The sequence below is a fragment of the Anarrhichthys ocellatus genome, unplaced genomic scaffold (assembly GCF_004355925.1).
Source record: "Anarrhichthys ocellatus isolate YVR2014 unplaced genomic scaffold, GSC_Weel_1.0 scaffold5, whole genome shotgun sequence".
In the NCBI taxonomy this organism is placed as follows: domain Eukaryota; kingdom Metazoa; phylum Chordata; class Actinopteri; order Perciformes; family Anarhichadidae; genus Anarrhichthys; species Anarrhichthys ocellatus.
Window position 1 is genome coordinate 15,527,629 of NW_022280035.1, and position 24,715 is coordinate 15,552,343.

At 41.0% G+C, this 24,715-nt stretch overlaps 1 protein-coding gene across 1 annotated transcript in view; it reads left to right on the plus strand.

Moving 5' to 3' along the window:
- sema3bl (sema domain, immunoglobulin domain (Ig), short basic domain, secreted, (semaphorin) 3bl) overlaps positions 1-24,715 on the plus strand; it is a 57,106-nt gene that overhangs the window by 14,016 nt on the left and 18,375 nt on the right. Inside the window, exons 2-5 of the mRNA XM_031844634.1 lie at positions 1,252-1,412; positions 6,145-6,207; positions 15,014-15,133; positions 24,010-24,100. Coding sequence (XP_031700494.1) covers positions 1,252-1,412; positions 6,145-6,207; positions 15,014-15,133; positions 24,010-24,100 — 435 coding nt within the window. The remainder of the gene's footprint in view (positions 1-1,251; positions 1,413-6,144; positions 6,208-15,013; positions 15,134-24,009; positions 24,101-24,715) is intronic.

Below are 24,715 nucleotides of genomic sequence, written 5' to 3' on the forward strand. Positions count from 1 at the left end.
TGTGTGTGTGTGTGTGTGTGTGTGTGTGTGTGTGTGTGTGTGTGTGTAAGACACCTCACGTCTATCTGAACTTGAATTCAACCCGGTCTCTACCACTCCTGCAGTCGTTGCATCAACCTTTTGACTTTAAAGCTGCTGCAAGATCAGAGAGGAGAGCCAGGTGCAGGCTAGTGTGTGCAGACAGACACTGATACATGCTCACTTATATGTGTGTATCACGTGTGTGTGCGTGTGTGTGTGTGTGTGTGCTCTCATAAAGTTGTGCACTTCAGTAATGTAACAGTTGAGGTTTTCAGCTTGTTCACTGGATTTAAATACAATAGTTACTCTGCTGAGATGCTGGCTTTGATGAATCATTGCCTGTTTTCTTACATTCTATCACGCATTAATGTTTCATATTTCCTGTTCTGACTGGTACTGTCTTCTCTGGGAACATCCTTTAATGCACAGGAATGATGCGTTGACGGCAGCAACAGGAGCGGGTTTTTGGAGATAACTATGTTTAGCGGAACAAAAGGCGATGCTACATGTGGATTCCCATGAGAGAGATATGATTTCTTGGTGGTACTGAAGAGAAAATGTACACATCACTTTCAATACAGTACAAGTCTGAACTCCGTTTCGTCAGACTGTCAGATTAACTTTAAGGCAGCAGCACCATAAGGGCGACAACTTTAAGGTGTTGAGAAGATTAATCTTCTCATATCAGATCAGTCAGTCTCCTTTGTAATGCGATCGGGGAAAATAGTTTTTACACAACCCTCTTATGATAACAATATAACGCAAAAGGCTTTACATGCAGCATTTGAGGGATTAAACAAGAGTTCGAACTGTCATTCAATGTTTGTTCACTGTCAGATACTGGAGAACAGGCAGGAGGAAATCGCCATCAAATAACATTAAACTGTTGGGGAAATGTATCTGTTTCACTGTTGGAAACGGAAACAAGCCTTGCACACACACAACGGGATCCAACAGGCTTCAACGTGAAAATAGGGTACATTTTAAAATAGATCAGTGATGTTGAAAGAACAGAAGACAATCTTCTTCATCGCTGTCATACTTCTTTTAACTCACCACTGTTCTCTCTGTTCAATCTTCTCCCGCTTGGATTTCATGCTCTGTTGCTTAAAAGCAAATTCTTTAAGTTGTGTAAAAAATAAAACGGATGACTTTGCTCACCCATTTCTTCTCTCTCTCTCTCTCTCTCTCTCTCTCTCTCTCTCTCTCTCTCTCTCTCTCTCTCTGCAGACCTGCTGTCCACCAACAGGTCGTCTATCTTCAGCGGCCACCATGGCCAGCTCTCTCTCACCGCCGTCTTCCTGGACGAGTACCGTGACCGCCTCTTCCTGGGAGGACAAGATATCCTCTACTCTCTCATGCTGGGACCTGCCAGCAGCGAGTCCAAAGAGGTGAGGCGTTTTTTGGAGACAATAAATAGCATAAAGTTGAGTTATTTACGTATTTTATTGGTATTCTGCTCCGGTGATTGATGTTTTGTGAAAGGTTAGTCACTGTACGGTCTACATTCATTGCTTCATTTTGATTTATGCTGCAGTGGTTTCAATCTCTAGAAGATAATATATGACTTGAAGTGATATGTGTACAATTTTTGTGTTTTTTCCAGAATTCTCTCTTTGCAGAACATCTGTTAAAGCCTTCTTACACTCATAAATCAACTGTTAACGTGATGACTCAAACCTGAACAGACATTTTTATTCAATTTTACGGCTGTTGTATCATCACTGAAATTGGAACAGAAAACATTGATGAAACTATTGAACAAAAGCTTAAAGAAAGCTTAGTTTTAAAAAAAATAAATAGATGACACTTGATCTTGTACTGATCAATTATACTATATACATACAGTATAGATGCAAATTTATTGCAGTGAGATTTTTAGGGTTTGCACCTCTTGTTCTATAAAAAGGGTTTGTTCTAACCTAAACAAGCTAGTTTTACATCTTGCTTCCTTTGCCAAAACATTTCTACAATCTCACACCTGTAAAAGTGCAGCTAATCATTAATCAGACCTTGTTTTTACATATATGGCACCTTTAATCAGTACGTTTAATTTATCATTCAGGCTTGTCAAACACAGTGGTTATGCTGCGAACGTTACAGTTTATTTGGCTTCCAGAAAGACGTGAGAGATGAATTATGATCTAGAAGTCAGATCTGTTCACTGAGCTGCAGATTTCCACTGTCAGCAAACACTGAGTCAGACTAACAGAGAGAGAGAGAAGAATGCTTTTATTATTGCTTCAGCATTAATAACTGTTCTATGTTTAAATGAAATGTATTCATTTAAACAATCAGTGTGTCTGTCACTGTGATGCAGTGCTGCAGCAGGATAGCAGATACAGTATGTTGACAACAGTGGAAGAACATGTTTCTCGGATTAGAGTGGAATTTAAATGTCATGTCATTTTCCCTGTAGAACAAAAGACGTAGATACGTTTAGCTGTGATTGGTGGAGTTAGTATACCTTTGAGTTATATCTTGTGAGTTTTCAGAGAGGATTTATAGGAGGGCTTTAAACCGAGGGAAATAAACAGATTTAGATTCAAACATTTCATCTCCATATCTGTAGAATAATTGTTCTGGGAAAATGTGCAGCATACATTAAATCATATTTAACTTCCCAGCAGGGCGGTTATACTCGATGTTCCATTAAACTGGTTTAGTAAGCACAGAACAGAAATAACTCTCTAAAACAGAAAAAAACCCTGAGTGCTTCTGCACTTTAGCTAAAATAATCAGTGTGTGTGTGTGTATGTGACAAAGTGCATGAGTGAACAGGGAATTTATGTACAAAGAGGGCCAGATGTCGCCCACCTCATCGGCCCTATTATTGCTGTCTTAGCCTCCTCTCACAGCTCTCTGTCTTGGCTGATGATCACATATGAAGCTTGCCGATACTCTAGTTTGCTGCAATCTGTTTGAGCCTTAATGCCCGGCCTTCTAAAGCCAGTTCAGTGAAACAAAGGTTTAAGAGATGACACGCATCTGTCAAATACTCCATAAACCAACGCTGAAAAGAAAAAGAACAGTATAAACAGTGTGAACAGAACAGTGTGTATGTCCCAAAATTGTTAACTATTCCTTTAAATCTATTTTGTTAAGATGTTTGTGTTTGGGTTGAATGTCAGTCCCTTCCTTGCTGCAGCAACACGCACTAATACGTCTAATAATGACGTCTAATCATGTTATGTTTACTGAAATGTTTCTACTCAGTTGTCCAGCTCAAACTCTGCCCACCAGAGTTTACAATATCTCTTTGGCATAAATAAATACCTATTGTTTGCCAACCTTTCCACGAGTGTGTAGTACAAATGGAAATGGGAGTGAGGTGTAATTCTAAACATAAGGCTTTGGTTGAAATGATGGCATTAAATCAGTGAACCTTGCGTGTTTCCGCTCAAACTGAATCCAGTTCTTCCTGAATCAAATCTGGAAAGTGGAACAATTGGCCTTAATGGTAATTACCCAGGAAAAACAACAGCAAATAGTGATTTAGTTCATGTAAATGTTTTACATGATGGAGTAAATATTCAATTTTCTCCTTAAAAACACAAGCAGAAAGCTTTGATTATTGTTTAAAAAAATGTTGGTTTCTTTTTACTTTTGGCGTGGAAATGTGGTTGGCACCTCAAATATGTTTCAGCATGTTCAGACAGCTGGTTGATTTTGCTCAGTGTTTACTCGCCTGCGTGCAGTGTATGTTGTGTTGCTGCGCTTCTTTGGTGATTTTAGAGATGGCCTCTGGCCCTCACTTGTTTCCAGCTCTGGATAGATTTTTCTGCAGTTGAAATAAACACTATTCTAAGTTCAAATATCAAAAACGTAACTGAAGTGAATTATGTCTGAGGGGGGGGATTAAAAAATAAAAGAGCAAAGAGTCACACTGATGGTGTGTTAAACAGAGGAAGGAACGTGGATGACTGGTGGAGGTTGGCCGTGTTTCTTAAAGCGTGCGGAGCGAGACTCTTGGACGATGGATAGAATATTGCAGTACACTGACTCAGATCATTGCCAGCCAGATCTGAGGCAGGGCCTGATTCCACAGTATATCAGTATCAGTCAGGCATGCTATCAGGCTGCCTTAGGTCAGACTGAGTGTGTGAGCCAGGCCTTTTGACCTGCGCACATTCATATCAGTCCCGCATCGTGCCAAAGAAACTGATCCAGAGATTAGGACTATTTGATGCCAAGTTTTAGACCGGCTCTAATTTATTTACTCATTTCAGTCAGGCATGAAACAAATTGTTATTTCTAATGGATTCACACATTTACAAGTTGGCTTTTAGACAACAGTACTGTAGGGTGGGTGTCAGAGGGACCCTCCAATCAGATGATGAGTTTTCACTGAGCTAGTAACGGTTTAATTTTGTTGCCTCTTTGTACCTATAATCCTGCCTATAGGCTACAAATATGTGTACTTGTACCACTAGTTGATATGAAATACATTCCTTTGAGCCAAAGGCCAGTTTGCATCGCCATAAAGACTTCTCTAATGCACTCTCAATTTGATTCATATCCTATCCCATATTTCATTCATTTTTTACATTGAATTTGTATTAAGAATTATCATTTTCTATTACCTTAAGGGGGTTAAAGTATTTCCAGGTGCTCCAATGTCACATCCTTCATCCGTACAGGACTTGTCAGAGAATTTAAATCTTTGTGAGCCAGGTTTCAGTCATCCTGATTTACAGTGAGTCCATTGTGTTGCCTGTGATGCATTGGAATTATAACAAAAGTTGTCTCAGATTTTACTGCTGATATGAAATTCAGGGAGCAGAAACATTCACTCATCTTTTCAACTCTCTCTATTTTGGTTTCTAAATAACTTCCCATCCTCACACAGAACACCATAGCTACCACAGTGGCCCCTCGACACACATGATCTCCATACGCACTTAATCACACATAGTGATGCAAGTCAGGAGCATTTGCTTTTTTCTCTGGTTTCTTTTCTCCCTGTTGACCAAAACAAAGCCAGTTCCCAGACAAAGAGTTATTGTGTACAGACTACCAGTAATTATCTGGTAGTCTGTACGAAACTACAGTATCACAACACACGTCATAGTCTCAGTACTGAGACAGGCTTGGTTTTTCCTCTTCAGTGGAAATTGGATTTCATTTTTCATTTTCTGAAAGCAGTGTGAAAACTAGTCCCATTGTTTCAGGTCCAAATGATATGTCATGCTTTTCTGAGATTCACCTCTTCTCCTTGTTTCACTGGCAGAATGAGAGGAAGACTTCGGGACTTTCCTAATCAGGAAATCTTAGATCTATACTGTGAGATTTTGAGTTGAAAATTGATTTATTAATATATTTATTTGCACTTTTTTTAAGCTCCAGATGGTCTCGTTAGGATACTCTGAAGGTTTGGCTGAGCTGCTTTACTGCTTGGTTAAAACCAAAGCTGTAATTTTATTTCAGGCACAAAACAGAAGATTGACAGTGACGAGGACGGAGCCTGTGCGTCAAACCTTTTGAAAAAGTTTTTCATAGCATCACAAAGATTCCCTTTGTTTCTGTTTTTTATATTGTTGGGTATGTATAGTCCATATAGACAAGTAGAGGGTTTTCCAAGCCGATAATTTCACCGAAAAAAATACTATAAGTGCAGGCAGAAATATCAGACAGATATTCTCCCAACCTGGACATATAAAAACAAGGTTAATCTGCTCGGCTACCTCTAGAAGTTTGTTAGACAATTTGTTAGGTTTTTATTTGGAAGAACCAACCCTTTTATATAACTGGAATGATAAATGTGTCTGTCATGTCTCAATCAAAGTTTCAGCTTTAGAAGCCAACAGTTAACTCCCAAAGTCCTCAGCTCTTCACTCCCTTTGTTCCATCATATGTAGAGCATCTGCTCTGCTCAATTTGCCTCTAATTGCTGTTGAATTTGCAGGGAAAATAATTCAAATTTAACCGCACATGGGCTGATTCATATCTTTTGATTGCATTACCATACTCGCATAAAGAATGTCTGGGTTCAACAAAGCAATTACATTTTTCAATATGTCTGAATAAGGTGGTTGTTTGCATTTATTCAAAGATATGAGGTCATTAATCATATGAGGTCATTAATCATGACACGTTTTTCTCTCTTCTTCTCTTCCATTATAGATCTCCTGGCCTCCATTACCTGGCAACAGAGAGGACTGCATTCAAACGGGGAAGGAACCACAGGTAACTCCTGATGCTTGCTTGTTTTAACACATTCAACAAATTAAACATGCAACGTATCCTCATTTACTGTTCTTTCTCATATATTTTGAGAACTTATTCTTCATTTTTGTGCGTTTTTCTATGTCCAGCAAAATGTGTCCATAACAGTGTTTAAAAAAAACAACAACTCCTGTCATCACTGGAAACAACTTGGTTAGGTTTAGGCAACGAAACTACTTGGTTAGTTTTATGAAAAGATTGTGGTTGGGGTTAAAATAACTACTGAGGTGGGGTTATTTAAGTACGGAAGTTACATACCAAATAAATCAACACCGTCTTACACGGGACACAAACAGCAGCAACGTTTTTGGAATCACCCATCAGGCCCAACCTATGCTGCCATAGTCGCTCTCTATAACCTAATGTATGTTGTATTTCCTGGTTCTCGATTACATGGATTACATACAAATCAATTTTGTGTCATATATACAAATTATAGTGGATTACTTTTTGTAAGAACAGCCTGAATCATGAGTCTAAATACACCCGGAGACATTTTCTCTGTTCCCACTTTTTTCATACCCTGTCCTGCTTCACTGGCCTTCTCACCTGACACCCATACACCAGCCTACCAAGCTGCTACTCATTGAAGATGCCTTGGAGTAAACAGAATATATATATATAGTAGAGGCCAGTTTTCATTCAGTCTTTCCAAGATTGTCTATGTGGCTTTGCTGCTGTAGCCATCAAGAGCAGTTTCCTGCCTGTACTTGATAACCAGCTCCGTTGCCAATGTCCTGTCTGTTTGCTGATTGTTGAATTTGTTTGCCTGGCCGCCTGCCTATTTTGGCAGCATTTTATTCTACCAGCTGAAATTGGTGTCTCCACTTGGATTGTCATTACTGTTTCCAGTAACTTGAACTCTGACAGACAATGTGATCAAAAATGAACACAACAGACTCTGTTTTTTTTTCCATTAATGAGGTGAGTGCGTTGACCTACACTGTTGAGCAGCTGTTGACAAAACGCCTCCAGTTAAGAGCAGAGAAACGTCTCTCCGCAGGTTACTTGTGTACTCCAAACTCTGGCTTGTCAAGTTGGTGTATGTGCTTTCAGAGATTCTGGCTGAAACATGTTTCCACATCGGTCTCTGCTCTGCTCTCAGTTGTTCGTGGCCCCTTTTTAACAACAGTCCTCAAATGGCACATGTGTGATGGAAAGTGCAGAATATGCCTCCAACAGTATAACAAACTAGTGTACAGTAAATAGCATACAAAGATAGATAGATATATAGTTACTTTATTAATACTAGTATATTACTTAGACAATTAAGTGCCATGTTGCTCCCACAATAAACTATAAAGTATTAATGACCCTGAAGAAGTCTGAGTAAGCCAAAATAAAGACTTACTGGTTCTGTGAAAGAGGAAAATTGAGGCAAGACTTCCTCTCTTAATGAGCCCTGGAAATACAGCGCGAGGAAGGAGGAGATGGAATTAAGGATAATAAAAGGAGATGAGGAGGGAGGTGTCAAGTATTGCATACGGGACGAGAGGGGAATATGAGAGAAGAAAAACAAAGTTAGGAGAGTGTTCATGTAATTATGACCATGTTTACAACCAGAGAAAAGAGGAGAGGGGCATTCTGAATCCAATACCTCAACTAATGTAAAGAAACAAACCATTTCGGAGTACAATTTCAGCTTTAAAAAACAGTATAATGAATGGAACCAGTGTCCAGGAATGTGTCAGCACCTTGAGTCGTTTCACCTCCTCACAAGCTGACTCAGCTTTCTGTTTATTAGCCTGGATGAGGTATGTTGTACTTCACAGCAGATGAGGAGGGGAAGAAAGCAGAAGACGAAGATCATCACGGTTATAGGAACATCATAAACATGAAAGAAAGACCTGACATAGAAAGCAGGTAGTGCAACCTCAAGTCATGCTAGTAGCGCAATGCCAGTCTGTAGGTTGATCCACCACTTAGGTCAAGACTGAAATATTTCAGTGAAGTTTTGTGTAGACATTCATGCTCCCCAGAGGATGAAACCTATTGACTTTGGTGATTTATTTAAAATGATTCAGTGCTATAATAAGGGTTAACATTCGTGTTCTTGAGTGAAATGTCTGGTTAGGGTGAATTATACTAACTTTTGTGATCCCTAAACTTTTCACCCATCACGTCAAACTTTAATTGGTCCCATACTTTGTTTGTAACTAATCAATCTCAGAATCCATGGGCTTTCGGGGTAGGGGTCTTTATTTCTAGGGTTCCGGTGTAGCCAGCAGACATTCGGGCCAAGACTTTCTTTTCCGTGCACTGCTCATTGTTTACGGTCCAATTAGCAACTTTAGATACAAGATAATTTTAAACCGATGAAACTCTAAATCATGCCTTCCATCTCTTTTGCTCTCCACGCTGACTGTTAACCTGCATTCAACCAAAGCTTCAACAGGATTGGTCAATACTACTTAGACCACAAATGGAAACCAGAATGCTTCAAATGCCAAAATCTTGTCCCCATGCCTGCACATTCTTCAAATGAATGCAGAATCTGTTTCTTGAGATCAATAACTTGTGCAAATGTAATGGCTACACTAAGACCAGGACCACTAGGACCATTGTGTTTAAGGTCATTCTCACAGAGCTGCTGAAATGGCTGTGGACTCTTAGACTTGTCAATATGACAACATAAACAAACAAAGCAAAAATTGGACAGAAAATGGAAATTAAGAAAGAAAGAAAGAAAGAGAATCACAGAAAGAAAGCAGGAGAAGGAAGAGATTTTGTAATGATGTGTCTTTTCTTTGATGTATTGAGACGTCGTTAAATTTGGTCCCAGTTGGAGAAAAAGCTCTCTGTGGCTTCAGTGGAGCTCAGAATACATAAACTGGAACCAATTACTGGTTTACACACACACATCACACACACACACACACACACACACACACCACGCACACACAAGATGAAGACGCTGTTTTTATAGTTTTAAAATGACTGTGACTTTTTGTGTCTTCTGTTGCTCATGGCAAAAGAAGTCTGACAGCCACTGCCATCTGGAGCTGGTAAGAAGGTGTTTGTGTGTGTGTCTAAAGGCTATATGTTCTGTGTTTGAAGTGGCAGGTGTGTCTTGGGTGTCTTATATCCGTTTTATTAGGTGTTTCCTCTGCGCGGGGCTCACACAACGCTAGGTGTGTGTGTGCTCGTGAGCGCTACTGTACTGGCCATGGTGATGTGTGTAACTCTACCTTACTGGTGCCAAAGGAGTCATAAATTGTGTGTGTGTGTGTGTGTGTGTGTGTGTGTGAAATTGTGTGAGTAACAGATAGAGATGTTTGTCTGCTTTTGTTAAACTACACAGGGCATCTTTCTGCATTCCTTCACGTCTCTATGTTACAGAGTTTCTTTTGGTGTCAAACTAGATGGATTGCTGCAGTATCCACTGGCATCTACAAAGCAACAGAGGCACACATACACACGCACACTTACGTTCCATCTTCTTTGTTTGCTGTCTGCGTCTGTTAAACATAACTGAGTTTGACGAAATGTGGTAGAGGTTGAAAGGTGAAAGGTCTTCACATTGTTTTTTTTTTTGGACTTTTGTGTGTGCGTGTGTGCGTTTGGTGATAGAGAGAAAGACATACTTATGAGACAGAGACAGAATGAAAAATAGAAAGTTCCGGTCCTCTACTGCAGCTGCATGACCGTCCTCATACCCTGACACTAAAAGTGAGTGAAAAATATGTTAACCAGTCCTTTTTTATCTCTTTAATGAAAGCCTCTGTCTCCACAGCCTACTACTGACAAGTGTCTACCACCTTAAACATGTTCTTACTGATAGCGTTTCTTCCCAGAGTCACAACCTCGTAACCTTCACCATCATTAATTACAGCTCAGACAAATAAATAACATGCCGAGGGGAGGTATTCAGTGACTTCAGCCAAGCATGCAGGGTCTTGCTCTTGCTGTTAACACATTCTTCTGCTGCATCTATCTGCTAACAATAGGACTGATTATCTAATCAGGAAGTTATTTGCACAAAGAACACCTTTTGAGCGCAGAGTAGGGATCGTAGCAGAGATCGCAAGTTCAGCGTTTTGAGTGCGTGAACAATTCAGCTTTGAGAAAATGAGCGAGGAATTGTGTGTGCATGTCAGAGTTCCGTTCATTCCTTCGAGAGTTTGTTCGCTTTATTCTGTCGCGACAAGCTTGATGGTGCCAGTAATCTGGCTTCCCACGTGGTTTGGCTTCATCAGCAGAGCTGTGATCAGTTCCACTTTGTTTGAATCTAGTGTTTTTGGTGTCTTGAGTGCAGGAAAGTGAGAGGCTGTCCTGTCTAGACCTACCGACTGTAAATGTTGGTTTTCGTTCAACGTTTCCTGAACTCAGTATGTTCAGTTGCTAAAAGCTATATATCCACAACTCAATTTGAAAGGGCAGAGTAGAAAACACTCTAATAAGTAAGGGTTGGAATGGGATTACTTTTTGGAATCACTTTATAATAAAGCACTGAAAAACTACTTGTTTTGTAATTTACAATTTTAGTAAATATACTTATGAAAGCATAAAGTGACCAGAGTCAACTACGCAGCAGCACTACAATTGAAACTTCCACTTTCTTCTTAAGAATGGCACCTAAATATAATTCCTTAAAGTATTGAGTCCTGAAGGGGACAGAAGCTGCGGCCAGTATATTGTACGTAATCTCATTCTCATGCATTAATAAATTATGTTTGTTTCATGCTAAAAAACTAACAAAAACAATCTTTTAAAACTGAAAACATTGTCGTTTACAGTGGTGAAATACAGGACTCCCCTTTATATCAATGAGAAAAAGATGTTGCAGAGAACAGAGACACAGAGACCCTGTGTGGTCTGTCTCTTGCTCTTTTTGTTGTCTAAATGTTGGTTGCAGCTCTTATGCCTGGCTGCCAGGAAGCTAAGTAAGTGACTGTGGGTTTTATTTTTTTTTATTCTAACATGAATATTTGATTGGTTACATGTTGGGGGGCTGGCTGGTAGATGTTCGGAAAAATCCTGTCGCACACTTTGGAGAGAGTTTCTTGCCATGACTGAATGTTTTCAGTGCTGTCTAGAAGTCAGTGTTTCTTTGTGGATCAAACAGCTGCTGAGACCAAAGACTTTGAAAGGCCAGCTGCTTTGAGGCTTTGAACTGCTTTTACAATATTTACGTGTGTCCGTGGTTGTGTTTGTGTACGGGGTCCTGTTGACTGTAGTCTCGTACAATTGCACATCTGTGTGTGTGTGTGAGTGAATGTGTTGGTCCACATTTCCTGTTAGTACGACAGAATACGACTTCTCTCCACTGAACTTTGGCTGTTTATACTGGAAACTGCTCTCCATGTCCAAACTTTCCTTTCCCTGCCTGGGTCACTCTTCATAGAACATGTTTGGCTTTGCTGTTAGCTCCCTGTTGGCTCTACCACTGTGCTCCACGGACATAATCGACTGGCGAAAAGCAAAGTCCTATCAAGTAGAATTAACCAAGCAGCAGCTCTGTAGTGTCCAAACTTCCTCCCTTCCTCTTTACTGTTTGAAACATGCTACGTTCTCCCAGAACAACAACATCAACAATACCAGATTACTGATGATGCCGACTCTGGAGATGTACAGCAGTATTTGATCTATCAGATTTAAAACAAAAATCGATTGGCATTTAGCAAAATTTAAGAGGTGCAGAGAATACCTTGCTGGTTAGTTAGTTCATTGTTTCTGACATGGCACATCAATAATGCCATCTTTCCCTTTAAGTACTTTTGGGTCACATATCACTGCACTGTTTTGGCAAACCTCTTCAAATCCCTTAAAAAAAATTCCGCAACATGCATCTGGGTGCCAAAGAGGTTGAAAGTCCTGAATTATTGGCCTGCCTAGGACAAACTTGGAGAAGAACAAGTATGAGAAACATTTTCCTGGTCTTTGAGCAAATGTCTTGACTGCATTTAGCATGTTTAAAAAATGAATGTGTCCACGCCAAATCCTGATGCTGTGTTATACTTACCGTAAACAAATCAGACCATGCATGATTAAAATCATTTGTAGCCTGTGGTACTGTCACTGCTCATATTTCTCAAAATAAAGTCCACATTTTGAAAAAAAAACTTTTCTCTCTGTCATGAAGAAGACTTTTGTTCGCTCTCTGGAGTCACCCTCTCTGCTGTTTTCTTTGCTGTTGTTTCACACCTTCTTCTGCCATTGAACTTTGAAATCTTAAGCTTTCTTTGGAACCACAATGTCCTCCAAAATCACCATTCCCCATGGGAAATCAGGCTGAGTGTTGCAAATTGTCAAGGCCAGGAGAGGCTGCCAGAGGTCTTGGCAATGTTCTTGTTTGTTTATGTTAATGACACATATGTCTCAGAGCAAATGCAAATCTGATGCTTCAATTTCTATACATACCCTTTTTCAACCCCCAAGACACAAAGCTGTGGTTTCCGCGGTCAGTTTAAAAGTTTCAACAGCGTGAAGCAGCAGCGTGGTATTACTGGGAAGGAGCATTTGTGGTCAGCTGACCTCCCCTTGATGATCAAAGGGTAATAAATGGACATTGTGAGCTTTTGTGTCCACCAGTTAGCCTGACCCCTGCTATATGCAGTGCATAAATGCTGGCTGGATGTTAAGACTACTCCCTGAAATCTCCCGGTGAGAGAGAACCAGATTCAGTAATCAAACCATTTCATATTCTGTTTAACACCACTCCCTTTATTGCCACTTAATCTCAGTAAGACCACACAGATGCTCAAAACCCCAGATCCCAGGGTGGGAGAGCAGAGACATATTTCCTCTTTTCAACATTTCGTTCCACTCTTGGCCACACAGATCTCTGAGATGACTCCCTGAGTACTAGAACGGAAACATTGGGAGAGACACATTTCTGTTCATTCTCAGTCGACTTGTTAAGCTCTCCTAGACCTCGTATATGTCTTCTATGACTTTTTCCCTCCAGGAGATGATTAGCAGGCCGGTTTGTCACGAGTTACGCCATCCAATTCTAATTTGGGATAAATAATTTGACAGAAACATGTCACACTTGCTTCATGATAGCCCCTCTTTCTCAACAGAAACATAAGGGCATATGTGAAACCCAGCTGCTCCTTCTTTTTCATAGATCAAATACTTAACCGCAAATTGAGATTTACTGAAGGCATTCTTAATACAAATGTGTTTCTGTTTAGTTTATTTCTGGTCTGATCTTGTTTGGGGAGAGAAACGAGCCAGCAGGAAAGGGCAATATATGGTGATGTAAACTATTCCTCGTATACTGCAGCGACATGGTTTACATCAGGTCTGCAGTGCCGCAAAGCACTCGAGGAAATGTTTGAGTGTCTGACTGCGAGTGTGAGAGGGACGTGGGCCACACACAAAATGACGGATTTCCTCGACTCTTTCACGCACAACACGTGTATTTGTAAAGGCACAAAGAGACTAGTGCACCAGGAATTACCAAACAACACAGAAATGCTCAAAATGCAAAGAACCATGCACCAATGCACTTGAATCTCATTTAAGTCGACATCAACACACACCATGCATGCACACATTTTGAATAGAGACACACCAGACGCTCATCGTGCAGATATGAGTTTGACCTCGTCGGCTTGAATGAATGACACCTGGCTGATCCCTTCCTTCGCCGCTGACACACGTTTTGTCAGCCGCTTCTGTTACAGACAGGAAGTAGTCATGCCCTCTGCTTCCTCTGGGCCTCTGTGTAGGACAGAAATGTCTTGATACTTGTTTCCTCAGTCACCACTTCTTTTGTTCTAACTCTCATAGTGTTTGAGCGTCTGGCCTTTTGACGTTGTCCACTTGAATATCTTTGTTTCCATTTTTAGGCCTTCTGTCTCCAGTTTTAGCTCCACATACACAGCAGTTGAGTATGTTAGGGAGTTCACCGAAGCTATCAAAATTAAACTCGGCGTTATTGTTGGTGTCTTCGTATCCGTTATGACCCAAAACTCACATCTCACATCAGGATTATCCCTTTTCTGATGCTTTGCAAATCTTGACAATGTTTTGACCCGAATGTGATGAAACTTGTTTTACAACATCAGCATGTCACGTTGGCTGAAATCCAAAAATCAGAGATACAAGTCCTATGCGGGACACTGAGGATATCGCATTTCGTCTAATAAAGCTCTGTTCTTGGCCCTCAGTACAAACATGTGGGCTCAATAAGCTTTGTTGAGAAATCATTTTTGTTTCTCTTCAGTACCCTGAAAATTAACTTATCTGCATTTGGATGACAGGTAACTTTGTACTGTGAGATTTGATTTATTTAAGGGCCCTTCCCTGGTATGTGTGTGTGTGTGCCGTATAGTATGTGTGTGTAACATGCATGCAAGAGTGAATGTTTACATCCTGTCAGGGCTCAACAAAAAGGATTGCCCCTTTGCCCCAGGAAAGTAAAATGAAACATCGGGCTAATAAGTCATGTAAATCGTCATTTTTTTCCAGAGCTGATGGTGGAAGTAGCTCAGGAGTGAGTGACCTCCCTTCCTTCTCATCTCTGCTGAGAGTGGCACATGTGCAGTAGTAAAATGGTGGTGGGTGAAAACAAAGTTTATGAGCTGAGGTGCAAACGAGTATTTCAATTATCCTAGAAACAGGAGTTTAATTGAGTGGTGATGGAGGATGTGGGTGAAACTCCAGATTTACTTAAAGATCAAACATGACAATTAACTTTGAAATGAAATTTGATGACCGATCACCTAAAACAATTTGTATATAACATATATTTTACACTTTCACATATCTCTTTGTGATGCAAGTTGTTAATCCGTGTGTATGTACCTGTGTTTTGCAGACGGAGTGTGCCAACTTTGTTCGCCTCCTGCAGCCCTACAACCGCACCCACCTCTTGGCCTGTGGCACCGGTGCCTTCCAGCCCATGTGTGCCTTCATCTACGTGGGGCACAGAGGAGAGGTAAGCCGGGGTGAAGACAGGCAGTGTGTGAATAGTGTGTGTGTGTGTGTGTGTGTGTGAGGGGACAACTGCTGGGGGGAACTGAGGGGGCCCACAAAGTATCATGGGAGGGAGAAGGTCTCAGTACATCAGTCATGCACAAAAAAACACAGACAGATAAATACATCCACAGAAACTGTTTTCCAGTTGGTGTTTTTGAGGGAAACTATGTGATTTAGAACTGTATCAGTTGTTTAAGACATTTATTTTATTGTATGCATGCTGACCTACTGCAGCACTCTGACTCCATTTCCTAAAGGAAATGTTTGGAAACCGTAAATTATATTCACTTTTTATGCACTGTGTAGCCATTAGAGAAACTTTTCAATTTGGACTGTGCAGTTTACCTTGACATCAACTGACTAAGTTGAGTTCTACTGTCAATCCTTAGCAAGTGTTATTGCACTACATTATTATCGGTCACAAACTGGTTTTTGGCAACTATGAATTTAATAACAGTGTGATAATGTGTCCATCCACCTGATGAATGCAGGTCAAATATTCACTCTCATTTCAGCTCTGGTTTGGACTCGACCAGCTCTTTAGCTGCGAAATGCTCCACTGTGCTCACCAGCCAGTCACTAACTTTGTCTTTCTGGCTTTTGGTGTTGGGTCAGTAAAGTGCACAGAAACGGCTGCCTACATGGATTTATGGTTTATTGAGGATTGGTTTGAGCTGGAAAACTGGACTACAAAGCAAATGTGCAGACCTGAAGGCCCAAACAGTGGGCTAAAAGAGTTTAAAAAAACTAAGTTTGATGATAATCTTCTGTGGATTCAGCATTACAAGAAGTACACAAAGACATTTAGTGTTATGCGAAAAAGAGAAGAAACAGCATTGTGCATGGCATGTACTTCAGGGTTGGAAAACCACCACAAACACTTGTGGTTGGGTTTTTATGATTACATTTAGTGTTACGTTTAAATCAAATACATTCCTCAATGACATATAAAGTGTTACAATAACACCATGTTGGTAAAGTACATTAATGCTGACTAAAGTGAAAGTTTATTTTTGAAATTTCCAAGGAATGGGTTCCTAACTAGTTCACAGTATGAACAAGTCATGAAGAAATGTCTGCGTTATTATTGCAGCATAGAGACAGGATGCCACTGTATCATAATACACATGAAGTACTGTGCATATGATATGATAAGGGAATCAATGGGTGGCCTCTAAGCAATCCTCTAAAGAACATTGGGGTAATGGGAAAAATATGGTTGGTGCCAAAACACAACTCAGACTGGCCCTGCTCTGAGCCCAGATCCTCAGGGTTCAAGGTTAAGCCTCAGCAGGCAGCTCTACTATAGTCTTTCAGTAGGGCTACTCAGCCGCAGTGTTGGGTCCTCTATACGTCTTTTCAACCTCACAGGCTGGCTCTCGACACAGCCACTTAGCTCAGTGGGACCCTCTGCAGAGACTTGCTCTTGGAGCCATTTGAAATACAAGAATCAATGAATGGAGCCATTAAGACGGACTCGTAGCTCGCTGTTTCACGGCGGTCCTCCAGATCGCAGCCCAGTGTGCCGCCCTGCCTGGCCCAGCAGGAGGGGGGTCAAACTGGGCACGAGGAGAGAGGAAAGCTGGATGTTGGCAAAGAGCTCAGGAAAGGGAAGTGAGACATTGGGGTGGCAGACTGCCAACCTTTTCAGTGAGAAGAGTGTGTGTGGTGGACTGTGTGTGCACATAAAGTCCAGAAGGTGCATTGCAGCAGATTAAGTTGCTCGTCACAGTGTGTGTGCTCGCCTTGGTGTCATTTTCTGCCTCCCTCTCAATTTGTCATCCTCTTTGTGGTTTTTGGACCACAGGTTTTATTGCACATCATGAACAACAGCGCATGTCTTCCTCTGCTCATGCTGAATAACTTTATGCCCAGTTACAATACGCAGCACAGCATGTCTGCATGGTTGTAATAAGGAAAACAAAAAAAGAAACAGAAATTAGTCAGTGGAATCCTTGAAGGCTATTGGACCAAAGGACAAAACAGACATGTTTTAAAAAGTAGGTCATCCTCCAAGGTGATCTCATACTATTGACTAGTATTTTCAAGCTGCAGGTTCACATGTGGTTGATAGTGGTTAGGGTTTAGGCAACACAACTACTCAGGGTTTGAAAAAACAAGGTTTGGCTCAAAATATGTACACTTGTAACGTAACATATAAGATACAGACATACAGAAACACCATGTGACTCATTGGCGGCCTGCTATGGAACATCATGTGACATAACGTCAGTAAAAGTCACGTTGGTCCCCTGAGTGAAAGACCTGTGTTTGTGAGACCCATGTACCTCCCCTCACTCCCGCCCTTGGAGGACTTCTCGCTCTTGATTCTACATCTGTTGCTCTGAGCGTCTCTGTCGCAGATGGGTTTACATTGGAGTTAGTTGAAAGCCCGGTGCATCTCATAAATACTAACGGGTGCCTTGTGCGTTGGTATCAAGACGCACGTTGGGAACACAAGAGATGAACTAACCAGTTTGCTGGCAACCAATCAAACCCTGTGTGTATTTGTGTTGTGTTGCAATTATTCAGCTAAAAAGCCAAACACTTTTCTCAAAGTTTAGGTTTGCTGTCGACCGTACCCGCAAATGTCTGTGGGTACAGGAGGGAAAGACTAGAATGACATGAACAGTTTGAAGCAACCCATCATCTTTATGAATAAAGGAGTTTCAATCTGTTGTTCAATAGTTTATGATGGGGATGGTAGTGCAGCTTTCTTCCCAAACACTGCTGCATTTGTTTGGTGTACATGCTTATGATCAGAGAGCTAGCGTGTTTGTATCTGTGCATGCCCAGGTATGCATGAAACGAGTCCCAGGTTGTGTCAGCTGTATGTGTGTTAAAACTCAAACCACCTCAGCTGCTGTTAAGACACCAGTTGACGTCCTGCTTGTGTGTGTTTGAGTGTGTATTTGAGTGTGTGTGTCCCTCCATCACCTGCGACCTTTCAGCGAGTCAGAGTGTCTGTGTGAATGGATGACACCGCAGGGAACCTGTCCATTTATTTAACCAATCGTTAACTGGTGGAGAACACACACCCGTCTGTTTGTCTGACCTCTCGAGGGAAGCGAGCCTGCGAGCCCTCGGACCAGACTCTGGGTGGGATGACCTTTGAACTTAGGTGTTAGAACTCAGTTAGGAGCACACAGACACACACTCTTTCTGTCTTTCTCATGCCAGCTTTTCTCTGTCTCAGTCTTGCCGTTGGTCACACAAGTTTTATGGAAAACCTATGAATGTAGCAGGAAATACTGTACAATATAATATAATTGAATATGTGAATTAGGCTCATTTTACATCGGCTATTTTGAAGTGAAAAAAATACGCTCCCCTACTGTCAAACAGTGTATTGAAAAATGTCTTAGTCTTGGAGTGGTTACTGTTCTCTGTCAGCTAATCTTAGCTATATTTCATGCTTTCATCCAAAGATGAAAACAAAGAAGTGCATTTAGCAAAATTCTAGTATTTCCAACTAATTGACATGCAGTCATGATGAAAAGGAGCGTCGGTTTTCATATTTCCTTGAAGTCTTCAAGAAGAACATTTCAGAATCACCAAAATCATTTTCGGACAATTGTTCTTTGTTATGATTGAATCGGGTTAATCACAAAAGGCATACAGCATGTCATAGTTTGTCAATCAAATGTGGAGGCATTTCTTTATTGTCCTTCTTTGAGTGTGAAAACAATGTTTCAATTCATTCTCACCACATGCTGTTCATACTACTTACATAGAAATATGAACTTTGGATCTGTCTTGGGTCTATGTGTTTCTTCATCACTCCTTCTTTGTCCCACATTCATACACACACACACACACACACACACACAAAGGAGCGCCCTTGGTGAGTGACACAGCTGCCTGGGCAGTGTCCTAGATGTGAAAATAAACCTCCATATTACAGTGACGCCATACAGAGGACTAGACCCCACACGCACACACAAGCATGAATACACACACACACACACACACACACACACTGTCAAACATATCACATGACACAAACTCCAACATATACATTTTTGAGATACAGACAGAAACACACACAAACATGATGACAGACATGCACAGTCAGGCATGAACCTAAATATATAGAAGCAAATGTGTAGAGAGACACACAGATTGACACACACACACACGGGGAAGCAGATTTATTTAACAACAACTGACAGATTGAGAAAAAATTATTCAAAGCTGAACACACAAATAGCAGACCGGCCCTCTCAACGTTGTAAACTACAGCAGTTCAGATGCTCCATTTCTCAGTAAAAGCCCACTTTTACTTCGCAATTCTGCTGTTTGGCACTCTGATTGTAACTCCCTGAGTAACTCACTTCCTCTCGGAGTTCCCTGGTGACCTTAGCGAGTGCTACACATCATGGGATACTTTTTAAGTCCTCTGGGAAAATAAGCTATTGCATTAAGGTGGATAAAAAAGAGGACTAAAAGGATTTAAAGCATCATCAAAAATAAATTGCTTGTAAATCATCCATTTATTTGTCCCATATATGTTGCCTTTGGATCCAAGCCCCACAAACTGGAGATAAATGGAAGCTTATTTTACGGCTTCAGCCTTTTCTGTAATATTTGCTCTATTTACATAATCTTTTTGTTATTGTTTCCATAACTCTTAATCACCTCTTGTCCTGTCTTACTCTGTCTTGTGTATTTTCAATGGAGAAGAATGAAGAACAGAGAAGATTTACAGAGAGAACAAGCTTCGCCTGCTTTGAGTGGTGAGAGAGGGAGCCCAGCCATTATTTGACTGGACAGTGAGGAAAAGGCCAAGTACAACAGCATTTCTAATGGGGTCTGTTGGTTGGCCAAGTTGCCTTTAAGATGCTTGAAGTGAGTCCAAACCTGACTCGACTTTTTGACAGTAAACATTTTTTAAACGTGTATCCAGTTTCAAACTGTGAATAATAAGCATGGATAATTAAAAAAAAGCTGAGACCCTTGACGTATGTTTTGAATCATTCACTTTAAAAGGGCAACCCTGGTTCAGAATTGTACAATCTCATGTAGCATCAACCTCTTCTTCATCAAAACATGAACAGTGAGGGAGGACAAGAGAGGAGAAGGGTGGAGAAGAAGATGAGAGGCTGGAAGGAGCTGGGAGACCAAAAGGTGGATGTCTTGACTCACTCAAAAGAAAATCCCATGTGAGATGGTACATGTAACTGCATCTCTGTTGGGTGACTTGTAACAGAATAGAAGCATTGTACTCTTGTGTTAGAGTTTATTATATAGTAGGGTGGAAAACCGAGAATTTACATTTGTTGGCTGGAAGGTAAATACTTGGTTTCCCACGTTGCTATGACTTATAGTAGTTACTTCTTTCAATTTGTTGAATTCCTTTGAAAAAACACAAAGACACTTCTGGACAGGTCGTATGCAGTCAGTGGTTGGAAAATCTCAGTTATAAGAGCAAGTGACTCAAATCTTTTATGTATAAGTGCAACTTTGTCTTGTGGCTGCTTTGCATCTGGTCCATTAGTGGCATCTATGACTTTTCTACAGTGTATGACGTAATGTTGTTGCAAAAATGGTGAATCTGGAAATAATTCAGAAGAAGCTCTTTGATTCTTTGGAACTGATACCAAAACACATCCATTAGCAGTTGTTTTTATGTTTTAGGGTGGATTGCTCCATTAAAGGGAGACCGTGTAACTTTACTGAGCAGGGACCACTGTGGCCCCAAAGGACAATAACGTGAGAACGCTAAATGCTAAAACATGGTGTAACATTAGCACAAGTAGAGAGAAGTGGTAACGTTAGAAACGATAAGATAATGGTCATACCAGGCTTGCTAAGGCTGTAGCAGTAAAACGTCTGGGTGTATTCAATTGAGCAAGGGTGCGTTTTATGGCTAGTAAATTCAAACGTTTCTTTCGAAATAGGGGAAGTGTGTTATTTCAATGTCACTTTAAGGCAGCTGATTTAGGGTGAAGATTGTAGCCAGCATTCGGTTTTGATTTTGAAAACTGGCAATCTTCGAACCCATCGGCTATTGGTCTGACAACAATAAGCCTCTGTGGATAAGGGACTATATCTCTGGGGGTTCCCATGTAGCCAGTGGATATCTGGGCCAAGACTTTCCTTTCCGTCCACTGCTCATTGTTTACAGTTCGATTAACTTGAGATGCGAGAGTGGGGTTGGAACTGAGAGACTACATATATACGACCGGAATGTTTCACAAGTAGCCAGTTTACATGCTACTTTTTAACCAATACAAATTTAAATCAACGCCAGATGATAGCCAGTGGGTTCTGAGATCTCCACAAGGACTGTTTACCTGCATTCAACCAGTCCCTCTCGACGTGATTGGTCAATACTACTTGGACCACAAATTGAAACCAGAACGCTTCCATAACGATACCAAAATCCGTGTCCCGTTGCCTACAGATTCTGCATATGAATGCTGAATCTGTTTATATAGATTTGTAAATGGTAAGGTTGTATAATGGATTTATAATAAAGAGGTAGAAGCTAATGAATGAAAAAAAGTCAACGAAGTTAAAAATGAAACCAATGTGCATGTGTGACACATGTGTGTGTCAGTAGTCACCTGTCTAAACGGTTTGGCAGAGGAAGTCCTGATGTATTTTGCTTGGCACAGCTGAGTACAAAGTGGCCTGGATGTCTTGTCTCTCTGTGTATCGCAGCACTTGTGTGTAGTTATCTTGGCAGAGCTTGGCCAAAGTGACTCTGACAGTCTAATCAGCTGCACAGGCAGCCACACCATTCATCCGGATCATAAGAAGATAACACACACACACACAACCCCCAAACTGCACAGTCTATTGAACGTATAAGATGCACAAGTGCGCAGTGGAAAATTGGGGACAGAAGTGCACAAGCACACACTCACGTCACATGCACACACACTCAGATGAGGAACACAGCGATTCAGCGACGTTCACTTCAGTAACAAAAGAGCGAAGAGGTGCTGAAAGAATAAGGAAGACTAACGAGTAAACTAAAAGACCTCGACAGAGAATGAGATGGAGAGCATTAAAACAGATGGAAATAAGAGCAGAAATTCAGGATAGAGGGAAGTAAGAAAGGAAAATGTTCAGTATTGGTATAATTTTAAAAAATAAAAAAAATAAAAAATAAAAAAAGTGGTATTTGCACAAAATACCACTCTTTTTGCTGCTGGCATGTGATTTCTCAGTAAATAGCGCTTTTCTTCAAATGATGCGTTTCCAATTCTGAAAGACATGTGGTCCAACTTAAGAAATAAATGACTACATAGTCATACCGTGCATAAAGAAAAGTGAAAATGACAACAGAAATCCACATACATCACATTGTGTAAACCTTTTAAATATCCCTCATCATCTCAAATTCAATGAAGTGTGAGTGTGTGTGTGTGTATAAGTGTGTTGTGTGTGCTGGTGGGCTGTACATGTGCACGTTAACACCTGTAAAACTCATTCAAATCTCTTTACGAACATTGAAAAAGCCACATGTGGATCAAATAAGAAATGAACTGCCTCACCTTATTTCCTGAGACCTGTTACAGTGTATGTATAATCTTATTTTGTGTGTCTGACAGTGAATATGCCGTGGCCCGTGTCCATACAGTGAACTACGTGTCCATACACACACTCTCCACGTGTGAGTGTGTGTTGGTGCACGTACAGAACTTGATGTGAAGTGGGTGTGCATATTGTCCACTGTGTTTTGCAACAGTATTTTTACACCGCTGATTTCAATGTCATCATCTCCCCTGTGATCGCTGCTCAGTCGAAGACTCACCCTCCCAATAACAATACTCCATTGTCTATAAGAGGAACAGAGTCTCACACACACAGTTCACTGTAAGGACACTTAAAATCATTAACGTGGAATCAAACAGGACGTCTCACTGGTAGGTCCTGTCGCCTTGCGTTCCCTTTTGTCTTTTGAAAGTCGACTACGTTTGGACTCGTATTGATCAGAAGCAGCAGTCTGGTACACTGATGTCGTTGAAGTGGGAGTAGAAAGTCTCAGAACAAAAGGTCTTTTGTCCACAGTGACCCCGTTTTGACCTGGCAAATCACACAATCCAAGGATGTGGCGAGTGTTCGTCAGGTGAACTTGACTAACTAGTGAGTGACGAAGAAAGAACCGCTCTATTATTTTAATTGCTTCCTCATGTATTCACTGAAACAATCTGCAGTTTGATGTTGGATGCGGATCCATGAAGGTTTATCCATGAACTTCTTCAGTTTTGATCAATCTGACACCGCTCTTGTATTCTTCCAAACAGTGTTGCTGCTGTTGAAAACATAAATCACATCACTTCCTGTCCAACAGGGAAAAAAACAAAAGATGGCGCTCAACAAAACAAAAACATGAATGAAAATGGTTTCCTGAATATGTTTTGGATTCTGTTAAATTGGCCTGAGAGTGGAAACATTGTTGTTTTCTTGGTCAGTTACTGTGTGTGTTGAGTGAGTTTTCATGAAACCTGTCCTCATATGAACTGTCACAATTCTTTTTTTGTTGATAAAGTTTCAATATTAAGTGTAGTTTTTATTTGCTAACAGGGTTATGTCCTTTGTTTTTCCTTCCCTGTTGGCTCCGTAATACACAGTTCAGCTCTTGGGGCTGATCTGTACTCGGAACCATGTGGGGAACTTTTTCTGAACTCTGGCAACTGCACTGATCCTGCATTTCCTCGTCTCTCAGACGGTCTTATTTCTCAGACGGACGCGGAGTTCAATGGGAGGACAAATAAATCTGGAACATAAGATAATACTGAAAACAGTTTTGATACATTTCATCTCACAGACCACATGCTGAAATGAATGATGTATAATCCTCCATGTCATTTTCTTCCTCAGCATGTGTTCACCATGGATCCTACAAATGTGGAGAATGGAAGAGGCAAAGTTCCACATGACCCCAGCCTCCCCTTCGCTAGCACCTTCAGTGGTACGTCCGATGTTGGTTTGTCTATATTTATAATTCTCGAACAATCCTCCGGTGGTTTATGGAGCTAATATGATTCGGGTTGACGTCCAGTTTCCAAAGGTAATTTGGCCGTTATTTATACCATGTTATTAAAAAAACTGTTGCATGTCATACCCCTCTCTCTTCTCTTGTTTCATGTCTTCCTATTCACTGTAGACTGTCAAAATAAAGCAGAAATACCCCAAAAAAGAGAGAGAAACTGAACACTGAGAATCTAAGATCTAAAAGATGGGTATTCTATCCCTCTCCCATTGCACAAAGTCTTAATTTTGTGTTGATTTGGCCGGTTCCTGTGGTCTGCCCCGCTCAGTCCTGGTTCTGGTCCTGTTATGACTCCCTTCCCTCCACTGAAGGCCCAGCAACACGACCTGGGCCTCCAGTCGCGTGGAGTCGATGTTGAAGTGGAGCAGCAAGGCGAAGCTCTACTTGTGGCCGGAGGAGGAGCTGCTGCTCCCCACGCTCTCCTTCTCTGGCCGGAGCTTCGACTGCATTTCAAAGGCTGCAGCAAAACCGGGTTTGGGTCTGTCCGAGCTGAAGGACTTTCTGGTGAACCTGAGAGCCGTAAATCGTTTTGTC